Below are 19,405 nucleotides of genomic sequence, written 5' to 3' on the forward strand. Positions count from 1 at the left end.
ATGGAGATCGTGTCTGCTGAGGAAGTCTGCTTCCCAGTTGTCCACTCCCAGAATGAAAATCGCCGACAGAGCCCTTACATGTCTTTCTGCCCAGAGGAGAATTTTTGTCACCTCTGCCATTGCAGCTCTGCTTTTCGTTCCTCCCTGCCTGTTTATGTACGTGACTGCTGTTACATTGTCCGACTGGATCTGCACGGGATGATCTTGAAGAAGATGTACCGCTTGTAGAAGGCCATTGTAAATGGCTCTCAGTTCCAGAATGTTTATGTGAAGAAGTGTTTCTCGACTTGACCATTTTCCTTGGAAGCTTTCCCCCTGAGTGACAGCTCCCCAGCCTCGGAGACTTGCATCCGTGGTTACCAGAACCCAGTCCTGAATCCCGAACCTGCGTCCCTCTAGTAGGTGAGAACTGTGTAGCCACCACAGGAGCGAAATTCTGGCTTTTGACGACAGGATTATCTTCCGGTACATGGGTAGGTGGGATCCGGACCACTTGTCCAACAGGTCCCACTGGAATACTCTGGCATGGAACCTGCCAAACTGTATGGCCTCGTAGGCCGCCACCATTTTCCCCAACAACCGAATGCACTGATGGATCGACACCCTTGTTGGTTTCAATATCTGTTTGACCATTCTCTGGATTTCCAGAGCCTTTTCCACTGGAAAAAAAACTCTCTGAACTTCTGTGTCCAGTATCATCCCGAGAAAGGACAATCTTGTCGTCGGTTCCAACTGTGACTTTGGAAAATTTATGATCCAACCGTGTTGTTGGAGTATGGACAGGGAGAGTGTGATGTTCTGCAGCAACTGCTCCCTGGATCTCGCCTTTATCAGGAGATCGTCCAGATAAGGATTTATATTGTGCATTTGTACTCTGTAATCGGGCGCTGCGGAACCCTTGTGGCGCCATATAAATAAAGGATAATAATAATAATAATAATAATAATAATATTGACTCCTTTTTGACGAAGGAGGACCATCATTTCCACCATCACCTTGCTGAATACTCTCGGAGCCGTGGAGAGACCGAAAGGCAACGTCTGGAATTGGTAATGGCAATCCTGAACCGGGAATCTCAGATATGCCTGGTGAGGAGGATAAATGGGAACATGCGGGTAAGCATCCTTTATGTCTACTGACACCATGAACTCCCCCTCCTCCAGACTGGAAATCACTGCCCTCAGTGATTCCATTTTGAACTTGAACCTTTTCAAGTAGAGATTCAGATTTTTTAGGTTTAAATTTGGTCTGACCGAGCCGTCCGGCTTCGGATCTACAAGGAGGCTTGAATAAAACCCCTCCCCTTGTTGTGACAAAGGTACCAGGACTATGACCTGATCCTGACATAATTTTTGAATTGCCGTTGTTACTGCCTCTCTTTCTGGAAGAGAAGCTGGCAAGGTCGATTTGAAAAATCGGCATGGGGGGACGTCTTGAAACTCCAGTTTGTACCCCTGGGACACTATTTGTAAAACCCATGGGTCCAGGCCAGATTGAATCCAACCATGACTGAACAGTTTCAGACGTGCCCCCACCCGACCAGCCTCCCGCAAGGGAGCCCCAGCGTCATGCTGTAGATTTGGCAGAAGTAGACTTCTGCTCCTTGGATTCTGGAGCCGCTGCGGACTTCTTTCCTTTTCCCCTTCCCCTACCTGCAAAGAAGGGGGAACCTTTGTCCGTTTTGTCTTTGTAGGGCCGAAAGGACTGCATGTGAGAGTGATGTGTCTTTTTTGCCGGTGCAGGAGCATAAGGCAAAAATGTCGACTTACCTGCGGTAGCCGCCGAGACTAACGCATCTAGCCCATCACCAAATAAGGCCTCACCTTTGTATGGGAGAGCCTCCATATTCTTTTTGGAATCTGCATCCGCGTTCCACTGGCGAATCCACAACACCCGCCGAGCCGATTTCGCCATGGTAGCGGCTGTTGAACCCAAGGGTCCAATATCCTTCATTGCTTCTAGCATGTATGCGGCAGCGTCTTTGATATTACCTAACTTTAGGAGTATCTCATCTTAATCAATCGTGTCAATTTCTGATGACAAGTTGTCTGACCCTTTTTTCAATAGCCTGACTCACCCACACGCAAGCAATTGTGGGCCTGAGCAGCGTACCATTGGCAACATAAATGGATTTTAAGGTAGTCTCCATTCTGCGGTCTGCTGGCTCCTTTAGTGAAGCCGTCCCAGGTGCAGGGAGAATCACCTTCTTTGTCAACCTGGACAGTGCACTATCTAACACCGGGGGTGACTCCCATTTTTTCCTGTCCTCTAAAGGAAAAGGATAAGCCATCTGAATCCTTTTGGGAATACGAAATTTCTTTTCAGGATTCACCCACACCCCTTCAAAAAGAGCATTTAGCTTGTGGGAAGGAGGGAAAGTAACCTTAGATTTCTTTTCTTTATAGAAATAGGCCTTCTCCTGAGGTACAGGAGGGGATTCTGTAACTACCAAAGCTTCCCTTATATCCACAATCATATTAGGGATGAGCGGGTTCGGTTCCTCGGAATCCGAACCCGCCCGAACTTCATGTTTTTTTTACACGGGTCCGAGCGACTCGGATCTTCCCGCCTTGCTCGGATAACCCGAGCGCGCCCGAACGTCATCATCCCGCTGTCGGATTCTCGCGAGGCTCGGATTCTATCGCGAGACTCGGATTCTATATAAGGAGCCGCGCGTCGCCGCCATTTTCACACGTGCATTGAGATTCATAGGGAGAGGACGTGGCTGGCGTCCTCTCCGTTTATAGAGAAGAGAGTGAGACAGTAGAGAGAGACACAGTAGTAATTTTGGGGAGCATTAGGAGGAGTACTAGTTACTTGCTGAAGTGATAGATAGTGTGACTGTATATTATCTGACTTGTGGGGGAGACACTGACAGTGGGGAGCAGTTAGAGTCTGAGAGCAGGACTCAGGAGTACATATAACGTACAGTGCACACTTTTGCTGCCAGAGTGCCACACTGCCATTGTGACCACACTGACCACCAGTATAATATATATTGTGATTGTCTGCTTAGGAGTACTACTTGCAAGTTGCTGATAGTGTGACCAGTGACCTGACCACCAGTCACCACCAGTTTAATATATATATATATATATATATATAATTGTATATAATATATATATAATATTGTATACCACCTACCCGTGGTTTTTTTTCTTTTTCTTTCTTCTTTATACATACTACTATAGTAGCTTACTGTAGCAGTCTGCGGTGCTGCTGAGCTGACTGTGTCCAGCAGGTCCGTCATCAGTCATTACATAATAAATATATATACCTGTCCGGCTGCAGTACTAGTGATATTATATATATATATATTGATTTCATCTCATTATCATCCAGTCTATATTAGCAGCAGACACAGTACGGTAGTCCACGGCTGTAGCTACCTCTGTGTCGGCAGTCGCTCGTCCATCCATAATTGTATACCACCTACCCGTGGTTTTTTTTTTTTCTTTCTTCTTTATACATACTACTATAGTAGCTTACTGTAGCAGTCTGCGGTGCTGCTGAGCTGACAGTGTCCAGCAGGTCCGTCATCAGTCATTACATAATAAATATATATACCTGTCCGGCTGCAGTACTAGTGATATTATATATATATATATATTGATTTCATCTCATTATCATCCAGTCTATATTAGCAGCAGACACAGTACGGTAGTCCACGGCTGTAGCTACCTCTGTGTCGGCAGTCGCTCGTCCATCCATAATTGTATACCACCTACCCGTGGTTTTTTTTTTTCTTTCTTCTTTATACATACTACTATAGTAGCTTACTGTAGCAGTCTGCGGTGCTGCTGAGCTGACAGTGTCCAGCAGGTCCGTCATCAGTCATTACATAATAAATATATATACCTGTCCGGCTGCAGTACTAGTGATATTATATATATATATATATTGATTTCATCTCATTATCATCCAGTCTATATTAGCAGCAGACACAGTACGGTAGTCCACGGCTGTAGCTACCTCTGTGTCGGCAGTCGCTCGTCCATCCATAATTGTATACCACCTACCCGTGTTTTTTTTTTTTCTTTCTTCTTTATACATACTACTATAGTAGCTTACTGTAGCAGTCTGCGGTGCTGCTGAGCTGACAGTGTCCAGCAGGTCCGTCATCAGTCATTACATAATAAATATATATACCTGTCCGGCTGCAGTACTAGTGATATTATATATATATATATTGATTTCATCTCATTATCATCCAGTCTATATTAGCAGCAGACACAGTACGGTAGTCCACGGCTGTAGCTACCTCTGTGTCGGCAGTCGCTCGTCCATCCATAATTGTATACCACCTACCCGTGTTTTTTTTTTTTCTTTCTTCTTTATACATACTACTATAGTAGCTTACTGTAGCAGTCTGCGGTGCTGCTGAGCTGACTGTGTCCAGCAGGTCCGTCATCAGTCATTACATAATAAATATATCTACCTGTCCGGCTGCAGTACTAGTGTGATATAATATATATTGATTTCATCTCATTATCATCCAGTCTATATTAGCAGCAGACACAGTACGGTAGTCCACGGCTGTAGCTACCTCTGTGTCGGCAGTCGCTCGTCCATCCATAATTGTATACCACCTACCCGTGTTTTTTTTTTTTTTTTTTTCTTCTTTATACATACTACTATAGTAGCTTACTGTAGCAGTCTGCGGTGCTGCTGAGCTGACAGTGTCCAGCAGGTCCGTCATCAGTCATTACATAATAAATATATCTACCTGTCCGGCTGCAGTACTAGTGTGATATAATATATATTGATTTCATCTCATTATCATCCAGTCTATATTAGCAGCAGACACAGTACGGTAGTCCACGGCTGTAGCTACCTCTGTGTCGGCAGTCGCTCGTCCATCCATAATTGTATACCACCTACCCGTGTTTTTTTTTTTTTCTTTCTTCTTTATACATACTACTATAGTAGCTTACTGTAGCAGTCTGCGGTGCTGCTGAGCTGACAGTGTCCAGCAGGTCCGTCATCAGTCATTACATAATAAATATATCTACCTGTCCGGCTGCAGTACTAGTGTGATATAATATATATTGATTTCATCTCATTATCATCCAGTCTATAATAGCAGCAGACACAGTACGGTAGACCACGGCTGTAGCTACCTCTGTGTCGGCAGTCGCTCGTCCATCCATAATTGTATACCACCTACCCGTGGTTTTTTTTTTCTTTCTTCTTTATACATACTACTATAGTAGCTTACTGTAGCAGTCTGCGGTGCTGCTGAGCTGACAGTGTCCAGCAGGTCCGTCATCAGTCATTACATAATAAATATATCTACCTGTCCGGCTGCAGTACTAGTGTGATATAATATATATTGATTTCATCTCATTATCATCCAGTCTATATTAGCAGCAGACACAGTACGGTAGTCCACGGCTGTAGCTACCTCTGTGTCGGCAGTCGCTCGTCCATCCATAAGTATACTAGTATCCATCCATCTCCATTGTTTACCTGAGGTGCCTTTTAGTTGTGCCTATTAAAATATGGAGAACAAAAATGTTGAGGTTCCAAAAATAGGGAAAGATCAAGATCGACTTCCACCTCGTGCTGAAGCTGCTGCCACTAGTCATGGCCGAGACGATGAAATGCCATCAACGTCGTCTGCCAAGGCCGATGCCCAATGTCATAGTACAGAGCATGTAAAATCCAAAACACCAAATATCAGTAAAAAAAGGACTCCAAAATCTAAAATAAAATTGTCGGAGGAGAAGCGTAAACTTGCCAATATGCCATTTACCACACGGAGTGGCAAGGAACGGCTGAGGCCCTGGCCTATGTTCAAGGCTAGTGGTTCAGCTTCACATGAGGATGGAAGCACTCAGCCTCTCGCTAGAAAAATGAAAAGACTCAAGCTGGCAAAAGCACCGCAAAGAACTGTGCGTTCTTCGAAATCCCAAATCCACAAGGAGAGTCCAATTGTGTCGGTTGCGATGCCTGACCTTCCCAACACTGGACGTGAAGAGCATGCGCCTTCCACCATTTGCACGCCCCCTGCAAGTGCTGGAAGGAGCACCCGCAGTCCAGTTCCTGATAGTCAGATTGAAGATGTCAGTGTTGAAGTACACCAGGATGAGGAGGATATGGGTGTTGCTGGCGCTGGGGAGGAAATTGACAAGGAGGATTCTGATGGTGAGGTGGTTTGTTTAAGTCAGGCACCCGGGGAGACACCTGTTGTCCGTGGGAGGAATATGGCCGTTGACATGCCTGGTGAAAATACCAAAAAAATCAGCTCTTCGGTGTGGAAGTATTTCAACAGAAATGCGGACAACATTTGTCAAGCCGTGTGTTGCCTTTGTCAAGCTGTAATAAGTAGGGGTAAGGATGTTAACCACCTCGGAACATCCTCCCTTATACGTCACCTGCAGCGCATTCATAATAAGTCAGTGACAAGTTCAAAAACTTTGGGCGACAGCGGAAGCAGTCCACTGACCAGTAAATCCCTTCCTCTTGTAACCAAGCTCACGCAAACCACCCCACCAACTCCCTCAGTGTCAATTTCCTCCTTCCCCAGGAATGCCAATAGTCCTGCAGGCCATGTCACTGGCAATTCTGACGATTCCTCTCCTGCCTGGGATTCCTCCGATGCATCCTTGCGTGTAACGCCTACTGCTGCTGGCGCTGCTGTTGTTGCTGCTGGGAGTCGATGGTCATCCCAGAGGGGAAATCGTAAGACCACTTTTACTACTTCCACCAAGCAATTGACTGTCCAACAGTCCTTTGCAAGGAAGATGAAATATCACAGCAGTCATCCTGCTGCAAAGCGGATAACTGAGGCCTTGGCATCCTGGGTGGTGAGAAACGTGGTTCCGGTATCCATCATTACTGCAGAGCCAACTAGAGACTTGTTGGAGGTACTGTGTCCCCGGTACCAAATACCATCTAGGTTCCATTTCTCTAGGCAGGCGATACCGAAAATGTACACAGACCTCAGAAAAAGAGTCACCAGTGTCCTAAAAAATGCAGCTGTACCCAATGTCCACTTAACCACGGACATGTGGACAAGTGGAGCAGGGCAGGGTCAGGACTATATGACTGTGACAGCCCACTGGGTAGATGTATGGACTCCCGCCGCAAGAACAGCAGCGGCGGCACCAGTAGCAGCATCTCGCAAACGCCAACTCTTTCCTAGGCAGGCTACGCTTTGTATCACCGGTTTCCAGAATACGCGCACAGCTGAAAACCTCTTACGGCAACTGAGGAAGATCATCGCGGAATGGCTTACCCCAATTGGACTCTCCTGTGGATTTGTGGCATCGGACAACGCCAGCAATATTGTGTGTGCATTAAATCTGGGCAAATTCCAGCACGTCCCATGTTTTGCACATACCTTGAATTTGGTGGTGCAGAATTTTAAAAAAAACGACAGGGGCGTGCAAGAGATGCTGTCGGTGGCCAGAAGAATTGCGGGACACTTTCGGCGTACAGGCACCACGTACAGAAGACTGGAGCAACACCAAAAACGCCTGAGCCTGCCCTGCCATCATCTGAAGCAAGAAGTGGTAACGAGGTGGAATTCAACCCTATATATGCTTCAGAGGTTGGAGGAGCAGCAAAAGGCCATTCAAGCCTATACAATTCAGCACGATATAGGAGGTGGAATGCACCTGTCTCAAGCGCAGTGGAGAATGATTTCAACGTTGTGCAAGGTTCTGCTGCCCTTTGAACTTGCCACACGTGAAGTCAGTTCAGACACTGCCAGCCTGAGTCAGGTCATTCCCCTCATCAGGCTTTTGCAGAAGAAGCTGGAGACATTGAAGGAGGAGCTAACACGGAGCGATTCCGCTAGGCATGTGGGACTTGTGGATGGAGCCCTTAATTCGCTTAACAAGGATTCACGGGTGGTCAATCTGTTGAAATCAGAGCACTACAATTTGGCCACCGTGCTCGATCCTAGATTTAAAACCTACCTTGGATCTCTCTTTCCGGCAGACACAAGTCTGCTGGGGTTCAAAGACCTGCTGGTGAGAAAATTGTCAAGTCAAGCGGAACGCGACCCGTCAACATCTCCTCCTTCACATTCTCCCGCAACTGGGGGTGCGAGGAAAAGGCTCAGAATTCCGAGCCCACCCGCTGGCGGTGATGCAGGGCAGTCTGGAGTGACTGCTGATGCTGACATCTGGTCTGGACTGAAGGACCTGTCAACGATTACGGACATGTCGTCTACTGTCACTGCATATGATTCTCTCCCCATTGAAAGAATGGTGGAGGATTATATGAGTGACCGCATCCAAGTAGGCACGTCACACAGTCCGTACTTATACTGGCAGGAAAAAGAGGCAATTTGGAGGCCCTTGCACAAACTGGCTTTATTCTACCTAAGTTGCCCTCCCACAAGTGTGTACTCCGAAAGAGTGTTTAGTGCCGCCGCTCACCTTGTCAGCAATCGGCGTACGAGGTTACTTCCAGAAAATGTGGAGAAGATGATGTTCATTAAAATGAATTATAATCAATTCCTCCGTGGAGACATTGACCAGTAGCAATTGCCTCCACAAAGTACACAGGGAGCTGAGATGGTGGATTCCAGTGGGGACGAATTGATAATCTGTGAGGAGGGGGATGTACACGGTGATATATCGGAGGATGATGATGAGGTGGACATCTTGCCTCTGTAGAGCCAGTTTGTGCAAGGAGAGATTAATTGCTTCTTTTTTGGTGGGGGTCCAAACCAACCCGTCATTTCAGTCACAGTCGTGTGGCAGACCCTGTCACTGAAATGATGGGTTGGTTAAAGTGTGCATGTCCTGTTTATACAACATAAGGGTGGGTGGGAGGGCCCAAGGACAATTCCATCTTGCACCTCTTTTTTCTTTAATTTTTCTTTGCGTCATGTGCTGTTTGGGGAGTGTTTTTTGGAAGGGCCATCCTGCGTGACACTGCAGTGACACTCCTAGATGGGCCAGGTGTTTGTGTCGGCCACTAGGGTCGCTTATCTTACTCACACAGCTACCTCATTGCGCCTCTTTTTTTCTTTGCGTCATGTGCTGTTTGGGGAGTGTTTTTTGGAAGGGCCATCCTGCGTGACACTGCAGTGCCACTCCTAGATGGGCCCGGTGTTTGTGTCGGCCACTAGGGTCGCTTATCTTACTCACACAGCTACCTCATTGCGCCTCTTTTTTTCTTTGCGTCATGTGCTGTTTGGGGAGTGTTTTTTGGAAGGGCCATCCTGCGTGACACTGCAGTGCCACTCCAAGATGGGCCCGGTGTTTGTATCGGCCACTAGGGTCGCTTATCTTACTCACACAGCTACCTCATTGCGCCTCTTTTTTTCTTTGCGTCATGTGCTGTTTGGGGAGTGTTTTTTGGAAGGGCCATCCTGCGTGACACTGCAGTGACACTCCTAGATGGGCCCGGTGTTTGTGTCGGCCACTAGGGTCGCTTAGCTTACTCACACAGCTACCTCATTGCGCCTCTTTTTTTCTTTGCGTCATGTGCTGTTTGGGGAGTGTTTTTTGGAAGGGCCATCCTGCGTGACACTGCAGTGCCACTCCTAGATGGGCCAGGTGTTTGTGTCGGCCACTAGGGTCGCTTATCTTACTCACACAGCTACCTCATTGCGCCTCTTTTTTTCTTTGCGTCATGTGCTGTTTGGGGAGTGTTTTTTGGAAGGGCCATCCTGCATGACACTGCAGTGCCACTCCTAGATGGGCCCGGTGTTTGTGTCGGCCACTAGGGTCGCTTATCTTACTCACACAGCTACCTCATTGCGCCTCTTTTTTTCTTTGCGTCATGTGCTGTTTGGGGAGTGTTTTTTGGAAGGGCCATCCTGCGTGACACTGCAGTGCCACTCCTAGATGGGCCCGGTGTTTGTGTCGGCCACTAGGGTCGCTTAGCTTACTCACACAGCTACCTCATTGCGCCTCTTTTTTTCTTTGCGTCATGTGCTGTTTGGGGAGTGTTTTTTGGAAGGGCCATCCTGCGTGACACTGCAGTGCCACTCCTAGATGGGCCAGGTGTTTGTGTCGGCCACTAGGGTCGCTTATCTTACTCACACAGCTACCTCATTGCGCCTCTTTTTTTCTTTGCGTCATGTGCTGTTTGGGGAGTGTTTTTTGGAAGGGCCATCCTGCATGACACTGCAGTGCCACTCCTAGATGGGCCCGGTGTTTGTGTCGGCCACTAGGGTCGCTTATCTTACTCACACAGCTACCTCGGTGCAAATTTTAGGACTAAAAATAATATTGTGAGGTGTGAGGTATTCAGAATAGACTGAAAATGAGTGGAAATTATGGTTTTTGAGGTTAATAATACTTTGGGATCAAAATGACCCCCAAATTCTATGATTTAAGCTGTTTTTTAGGGTTTTTTGAAAAAAACACCCGAATCCAAAACACACCCGAATCCGACAAAAAAAATTCGGTGAGGTTTTGCCAAAACGCGGTCGAAACCCAAAACACGGCCGCGGAACCGAACCCAAAACCAAAACACAAAACCCGAAAAATTTCAAGTGCACATCTCTAAATCATATATTGTATATTTTTCGCCAATTTATGATCTATTTCCCTGGAGTCACTATCGTCGACACAGGAATCAGAGTCCGTGTTGGTATCAGTATTTACAATATTTGCAAACGGTCTCTTATGTGACCCAGAGGGGTCACCTGCTGATGGGAGCACAGAACCCTGAAAAATCACATCTTCCACAGATTTTCTCCAGCATTCTGCCTGAGATTCAGACTTATCTAATCTCCTATTGATATGATGCACACGATCACGTATTTCTTTCACCCATGCAGGCTCTAGGTGTGCCGGCAGCACCACCACATTACAACTCTGTGTCCCTAAAATGGCTTCCTCAGAGGAAGAACTCCCTGCCTCAGACATGTCACACTCGTGCACAACACACACACAGACACTCCGGGACTTATAGGGGACAGACCCACAGTAAAATCTGTCAGAAGGACACAGTTAGGAGCAGCCAGTTCACAATCCCAGCGCCAGTACACAATGTCTGTGAAACACAAAAATGCCCACTGACACAAGCGCTTTTTATAATGTAAATACACCCTCTAAAGCACCAAATTCACTGTACCCCCCCTTTTTGCACCCTGATACTTGTAGTCAGTAGTGGAGGAGGACCAGCGTTGTCTCTGCAGCCTGAGGAGAGAGAGAAAATGGCGCTGAGCAGTGTGCTGGCTGACTGAGGAGGAAGCTCCGCCCCCGCAATGGCGCGTTTCTCCTCAGAGATTTTTTCTATAATATTTATACTGGCGGGGTAGAGCTGTGCCTGGGCATCTTATGCACCCTTTTAGCCAGTTTATCAGGTTTTATGCTGCCCAGGGTGCCCCCCCCCCGCACCCTGCCGTGCCTGTGTATGTGGGCAGCAATGGCACGCTGCACTTCCGCCAGCTGCGCGGTACCTTTAGCCGTCACTATCTTGAAGATCTATCTTCTAACACTCACCTGTCTTCTGGCTCTGTGAGGGGGGTGACGGCGTGCTGTGGGAGTGAGCATCTAGACACGGCTAGCGTTCAGTACCCTTCAGGAGCTAATGGTGTCCTGTCAGCCAGAAGCAGAGCCATGAAACTCTTTAGGAAGTTGGTTCCTACTTCTGCCCCCTCAGTCCCACGAAGCAGGGAGACTGTTGCCAGCAGTTCTCCCTGAAAATAAAAAACCTAACATAAAGTCTTTTCAGAGAAACTCAGTAAAGCTCCCCTGGAGTGCATCCAGTCTGCCTGGGCACATTTCTAATACTGAGGTCTGCAGGAGGGGCATAGGGGGAGGAGCCAGTTCACACCCTTGAAAAGTCTTAAAAGTGCCCATGGCTCCTGCGGAACTGTCTATACCCCATGGTACTGAAGTGGATCCCCAGCATCCTCTAGGACGTATGAGAAATATATGTATATATATATATATATATATATATACACACACATATATATATATATATATATATATATTGATTTATTTACATATATCTGCACCAGGCCAGTTGCATCAGATTAGACAAATTCAGCACAAAGATCACATAAATGAGCCATAGTTACCAGTCTTCATTATTTATTGCATCCCCATAGCCCGGCGTGTCCACTATTGTTAGGCGCAGTCGAACACCCTTCTCCTGAATGTCCACCGTCTGCTTCACTATGTCCACAGTCTGTGTCACACAATCTGCGAATGAAGCAGGTAATGAATAATCTTATAACGATAAAAGACAGGCCCCACTTGTGCATAAAATAAAAGTCATTTTGTAAGTCTCCATTTTTACCCTCAAGATGTAAGTGTCCCCTGGATATATTACAGAGGTTCTGTAGCAGTAATTGTGGGATTTACCAAGAATACTGGAGCGTGGCCTTATTAGATAATGCCATTGTAGGTTACTGTACACATCACAGGATGGGCTCCTTTTTGTGCCCATGTCTCTGGATGTGATCTGTAATATATCCAGGCAGTACAGAATTTCACAAATAGTGATGATAAGAAATTTGAATTATCAGGTCTTAAACACGATAATTAGAGAAATGGGCCTCTGAGGATCTGATTCTGAGATGGGAGTAAAGCAAAACAGAGCAAGTAACTGTGCATATGGCAGACCATACTGCTGTGCAAGGGGTGCAAATTCATTTATTATTTTTCATGCAGGGCAGACACTGGCTGCTTCTGCATGTAGACAATGTAGACCACAAATGCTGGACAGCTTTAGTTGTACACAGGAAGTAAAGGGCCCATACACTACTGCGGCAGCCTCCCAGGCGGCAGGATCACCCAAGATACATTGTATGCTGTTCTTTTGCATATGATATATCTTGGGCGATCCCAGTCATGCCTGCGGGAACCGACATATCACGAATGCAGCACTAACGATCTAGGGGAGCCGATCCGACCCTCACGGGAACGCGCATCGGATCAGATCGGATCGGAAACACATCCAAAATGCCCGATTTCACCCGATATATCGGCCCAAATGCCCGGAATTGGATGAAATCGGGAATTATCGTTCTACTGTATGGGGGCCTTTAGATTTGAGTTTGCAACATGGTTTACCAAAGTTGCTTTTTTTTCACTGCCAACTCAGAATCAGGCACAAAATGTCCCCTTATTAAAGAATTATGTAAATATTGTTTTTTGTTTAATAAATAAATGTGATAGATCTATAGAAAGTATGTCTCTGTCTAATGCTTATTTATATACAAAATATCCAGCAGACTGTATCTAGCAGTACTTGGATCTACCGGATCTGCTGAAAACAGCATCTTGTCTCTCTCCAGAAGAAGGGCATTGTACATATATATTCGCATCCTCACTGCTGTGCCATTGGCTGATTCAAGCAAATTAGTGGTGTTTTTCTTTGATTCATTAACTTTGCCAAAAGTGTATCTTATCAACAGGTAATTGAGAAAGGGAGGTATATTTGCAAGAAAGGTCTTATGGGAATACAGTATTTAATCTATTTATTAAGAAAACAGTTGTTATATCTGACACAGACTTGCTTGTCACAATGTATCTTTTTTTGTCTCTTTATTTCCACCTAAAGCACCTTAATATTTTGCTGTGCCAACAGATTACCCCACATTTACTGAAGGATGCAAGGGCTGATGCCGACTGGCTAATACTAAGCACATCCTTCATTCATCTCATAAACTTAGCCATAAATATGTGCAAACCCGGGAATTGCAATTTTCCATTGGTCATCTCACACAGCCACCTTTTCACAGCAGTGAATGGTAAATAATGAGACCTGGTTCCCCATGACAGCAACAGTGGGGTAGGGTGATTTTTTTCTTCACTGTAACTGCGAAGTCTGATTTAATTGATTTGTGGATTGGTTTTATTGATGATATTTTACTCTCAGATACATTGATGACATTTTACAACTGAGGAATGAAATGATAAGACCTGCCTAGCAGTCAACAACAATAAGTTGAGATTCAAGACTTACATTTAACAATAACTGGTACGTAAACAGTGCACCTTCTATGCAAAATGTGCTGAAAGAAGCAAGTTTAAATAAACATACTGTATGGCCTTATATTAGCCAAAACTGACTCTGAACAAAGTTGTTACAATTTACAGAAATTACATCTGTCGCTAATGCAAGATATTATACTTTAGATACAGTAAAAATGTTTTTCATTTTGCTTAATACCTTCTGGGCTTGGTATCTGGCGGTCGCTATATAGATCCGTAAGGAAGAGACTATTTATAAGAGTGGACTTTCCAAGACCAGACTCACCTGGAACAAAAGATAGAAAGATAATCAGTGGCTGTCACTTCCAATATTATAATAATTTAGATGTGTCTGGACCAAATTGCATGTAGCAATATGTATATATTTGGTGTGATTTTCTGATTAACTCCCAGATTTAAGTCCATCGTTCTTTACAAGTATACATTTGTTTTTGGTGTATCATATCACTTTTGGTGATTACCTGCGACCATGAGAGTGAATTCAAAGCCTTTCTTCACATACTTTCTATGCACCTGGTTTGGAAGTGTGGCAAATCCAACGTATTCTCTGTCCTCCTATATGCAGAAGTAATAAAGACTAAATTGAACATGAATTTGGGTGAAATATTCATGCACTGAAGTACTAGAATTGCAACTAATTGCAGCACTTTAACTTTGCAAAGATCAGGAACTGTTTGGGTACATTTAATATTCTGAAAAATAGTGGGACAAAACTGGTCAGTTAATGAATTCTGATGAGTGAGCTACAGTAAATTGTATCCACTTCATTTAAGATATTGATTTATCTAACATGTACTGTACTGTAAATATACTGTACTGTAATAATGATCACAACAAGTCACTGGATACATTTTATAACATTATCATTGATACAACAAACTTCATCCTTTATTACAGATGGAAAATGAATTATTGGTGTAAAAAAGAGTGAGCAGGTCACATTGCATGTTGGTCAGTTTACATTTTAACAACACAGCATTGCAACATGTAATGTAAATCCAGTACATCTTCTGCAACTCACAGGTGACAGCTTGCAACTTTTAGCATCATGTGACTTTATGTTTGTTCTATTTTACTTTATATTGATGCTTTCATTAAACTGTTCTCTGTTGAAGTGTATCACATTTATTATACAGCATTTTGTTTGATAACAAACTTTTTATTTTCACCTGACTAAACTTTTCTTCTTGAATAACCTAAAAAATTTTAACTATAGGTCAGCTCAAGGTACATATTGTTCTGGTTCTAATTTTGCTCACAGGGGAAGATGTATCAAACCTTGGAGAGAGATAAAGTACCAATCAATCAGCTTTTAACTGCCATGTTACAGGCTTGAAAAATGACAGAAGTTGATTGGTTGGTACTTTATCTCTGTCCACTTTACCTCTCTCTGATGTATGATACATCTCCCAGTCAGGTAAGCTGTTAATGGGAATTAGTATACTGTAAGTTGAATTCAATATGGGATATACTACTTTCAATATTAGGGGCCCTTGTGCAGTTGCAGTGTCAGTTATATAGTATGTTCAGGGGTCTATGTACTAATCCTGGGAGACAGACAAAGTGGGCAGAGATAAAGTACCAACCAACCAGTTCCTAGCTGTCAATTTTTCGAACACAGCCTGTAACATGGCATTTGGGAGCTGATTGGTTGGTATATTATCTCTGTCCACTTTATCACTCTCCAAGGCTTCGTACATAGACCCCTCAGTCTTTGGATCTCTGTGCAGTTGCAGTTTTATAATATGTTCAGTCTTGGGAACCCTATGCTTTTGCAGTGTCAGTTCTATAGCATGTTCAGCCTTGGGAACCCTGTGCAGTTGCAGTGGTAGTTCTATAGTATGTTCAGTCTTGGGAACCCTGTGCAGTTGCAGTGGTAGTTCTATAGTATGTTCAGTCTTGGGAACCCTGTGCAGTTGCAGTGGTACAGTAGTTCTATAGCATGTTCAGTCTTGGGAACCCTGTGCAGTTGCAGTGGTAGTTCTATAGGTACAGTAATTCAATCATTTTTAGAAGTTTAAAAAGTGTCATCTATTTTTGAGCCCAGACAAAAAAAATTCTAATAAAGATTTTTTTTTTTATTATTATGTATCATATGTACCTCAATGGAGTCATAGGGGTCCAGCTTTCCCCATGGGCTCTTAGGTCTAGAAGGACTTGGAGGTGGTGGTGGTACTAAAGGTGGACAGCCCCATCTTGTCGGCAGGACTGGAAGGGTATTGCTGAAGTACTCCCCCTCAATATTGTCCTGCTTAACGTGCCCGATAGATATCAGCTCTGCCTCTGGCAGCATAGCATCACTGTAAAAGGCCTTTTCCTGCTCTGTGGGAGAATTCTCCTCATATTGCATTATGTGGTAATTCTGCTGATCCCTCCTATGGCTTTCAGCTTCCTGCTCCCCCCAGAACGTCTCTCCGTGCTGTTCTTTCTGCACTTTCTCTTCCTGCTGCTCCCAGCGTAGTCTTATATCCTTTTGGCGCTCTCTGCGCAGCCTGTCTTCTTCCTGCTGCTCTCTTCTGAGAGTTTCTTCCTGATGTTGCCTGAGAAGTCTCTCCTCCACTTGATGCTGCTGCTCCCTGCAGAGATTTTCATCCTCTCCATACTGCTCTCGATGTAGCTTTTCTACTTGATACTCTCTTCGGAGTCTCTCTTCTTCTTCTTCTTGATGCTGATTGGCCAGCCTATCTTTTTCCTGCTGCTGGTCCCTGTGCAGAAAGCCTTCTCCTTGCTGGCTTTCCGTGAGGAACCTTTCCTCCTCCTCTTGTTGCTCTCTATGGTCCTTTGTCTCTTGCTGTTGGTCTATGCAGAGTCTTTCTTTTTGCTCTTGGGCTCTTTTGTTGGTCTCCCGAGGAATTGTACGAATAATCCCTGTCAGCTCTTCCTCTTCCGAATCATTGCATATGAAATTTCGGATCTGACAGGAAAGAAAAGTATAGAACACAGTAAGCTTTTGTATTTTATCAGATACAGGGTTGGACTGGCACACAGGAGTACAGGGGAAATACCCAGTGGGCCCCACTGCCTTCAGGCCCTCCCCATCCTCTAAGGATCAGGTTCCAGACTGTGCGCTTGAATTATAAATTATACATATGTTACATTTTACTGCCCAGGACTATAATGTCTTTTTAACAGGGTATTGCTGTTATTAATCCAGAAAGAGAATTGATGCCACCCCCTTCATATTTAAAATAGGGACAGTGCGCACCTAAGGCGCACGCTAAACATATAGGGGAGTGGCTTTACAGGGAAGGGGCGTGGCCACATAATAGTACCAATTCACATGACATCGCACAGTATTGTGTGTTATTCAAATTACACTGCACAGAAAGAGACCCTTATATACGTTACAGCACAATAAGAACCCTCATACACGTTACAGCACAGTAAGAGCCCCTTATACATGTTGTAGCACAATAAGAGCCCCTTATACACGTTGCAGCACAGTAAGAGCCCCTTATCCACGTTACAGCACAGTAAGAGCCTCTTATACATGTTGCAGCACAATAAGAACCCTTATACATGCTGCAGCACAGTAAGAGCCCCTTAAACACATTACAGCACAATAAGAGCCCCTTATACAAGTTGCAGCACAATAAGAGCTGGTTATACACGTTGCAGCACAGTAAGAGCTGGTTATACATGTTGCAGCACAGTAAGAGCCCCTTATACACGTTATAGCACAGTAAGAGCCTCTTATACATTATGCCAGGTATGGCCCCTACACAGTGTGTGTGTGTGTGTGTGTGTGTGTGTGTGTGTGTGTGTGTGTGTGTGTGTGTGTGTGTGTGTGTGTGTGTGTGTCCTGCCCCCACTAAATGTACTCATGTTATTTTTTAAGTTGTCTCCTATGGGCAGCTTTATTTTAACACTGTAATTTACAATTCAGCTAGGAGTCACCTTGCTACAAGCTCATAGTGGTTTTCTGAAGTGTAAAACCTAACTCTATAGCTGGATGTATAGCGAATGCATAGCATACTGTGTATATACTTTTTCTGAGGACCCAGAGAGGTCCAAGGGGCAATTGCTGTAGACATAGTGATGCAATTCAAGCACCCACACCCCCTGCTGGGGGATGTGGTATGTAGAGTCGACCAGGCTTAGGTCGGCAGTGTCTAGGTCGACCACTATTGGTCAACAGTAAGTAGGTCGACATGGTTTCTAGGTCGACGGGGTCTCTAGGTCGAAATGTACTAGGTCGACATGACAGAAGGTCGACATGAGTTTTGTCACTTTTTTTGTGTCGTTTTCTCCGTGCAGTGACTGGCAACCCCAATTAGTGCATCGTGTCCCCTCGCATGGCTCGCTTCACTCACCATGCTTCGGGCAAGGCGCCTCGCTCGGCTACCGCTGCGCTCAGCACAAGTCCACGTGGATCGTAAAGTATGAAAAGTTCAAAAAAAAGGGGGGGGGAAGTGAAAAACTCATGTCGACCATTTGTCATGTCGACCTAGAAGTCATGTCGACCTACTTACTGTCGACCTATAGAGGTTGACCTAGACAGTTTCGACCTAAGTGTGGTCGACCTAGAGACTGTATACCCTTCTGGGTGGCCTACCCTTTTCCGGGAGTCACAGAGAACTCAAACATTTGGTAGTCTCCCAAACATTCTACAAGCATATGCCTCTATGTCCCAAGCTGGAAAGTGGACATGTAAGCTTTACTGTATACTGTATGCATGAGATTTATCCATGCCAGTATACAGGCCCGTACAACACTGCACTTAATGTCCCTTATTCTGTGGTTAGTAATTAACTTTAAAGGCTGTCGACACAAAATAACTTACTAATTGTAAAATGTAAATTCTTGCAACGCGTTCAATCTGCTATGTTTGCAGACACATGTCATACACAAATATCAAACATACGGCACACAAAGTACATCTGACAACTTGGAAAAAAAATGGTACAAACATACATAGCATTTAATATTAATTTATTCAGAAGTACATATAAATATTCATTTCTAGCTGTGCAGCTGCAGTCTGTTGGCTAACAACTATCTATGTATTGTATCAAAATGCATGAGAAAGGAAACTGACATTCTGAGACTGAGTCATCCATTAGCAAATGGGAGCTGGTAGTGAAAGTCTGACACCACTGCGCCCTCTAGCTTCCTCTGCATACCTCAGTGTGGACCAGGGATGTGCAGTCAGGGGAGGCAGTGCCTCCCCTGTCATAATCATTAAAATAATATAAAGAAAATACTTATGACACATATTCTGTGTCATAAGTATGTGCGTTAGGCTTTATATTATTTTAATGATTCCTAGTGTGTAAAATACTTGTTTAAATGAGGTTAGGAGGCACCGCTGTCGGTGCCTCCCGCTGTCAGTGCAGAGGGCAGGAAGCGGGGAGGCGGGACCAAGAATTGGGCAGTGAAAGCCCATTAGAAAATGAAGCTGAAGCGGCACTTAGTGGAAGTGCCGCTTTGACAGGGGAGTGACAGGGGCGTACTTTAAACCCATAGCACGCCCCTGTCGCTAA

General features: G+C 44.8%; 1 protein-coding gene across 3 annotated transcripts in view; it reads right to left on the reverse strand.

Moving 5' to 3' along the window:
* The window catches only part of LOC135050059 (septin-4-like), a 91,873-nt gene that overhangs the window by 22,212 nt on the left and 50,256 nt on the right, over positions 1 to 19,405 (reverse strand). For 2 of the 3 annotated variants that reach the window (XM_063956169.1, XM_063956170.1), the window contains exons 2-5: positions 16,024 to 16,836; positions 14,384 to 14,477; positions 14,101 to 14,187; positions 12,002 to 12,125 (exon numbers count right to left, since the gene is read on the reverse strand). In XM_063956169.1, coding sequence (XP_063812239.1) covers positions 12,002 to 12,125; positions 14,101 to 14,187; positions 14,384 to 14,477; positions 16,024 to 16,836 — 1,118 coding nt within the window. The remainder of the gene's footprint in view (positions 1 to 12,001; positions 12,126 to 14,100; positions 14,188 to 14,383; positions 14,478 to 16,023; positions 16,837 to 19,405) is intronic. The other variant, XM_063956171.1, reaches the window with a different exon arrangement.

The sequence above is a fragment of the Pseudophryne corroboree genome, chromosome 2 (genome assembly GCF_028390025.1).
Source record: "Pseudophryne corroboree isolate aPseCor3 chromosome 2, aPseCor3.hap2, whole genome shotgun sequence".
In the NCBI taxonomy this organism is placed as follows: domain Eukaryota; kingdom Metazoa; phylum Chordata; class Amphibia; order Anura; family Myobatrachidae; genus Pseudophryne; species Pseudophryne corroboree.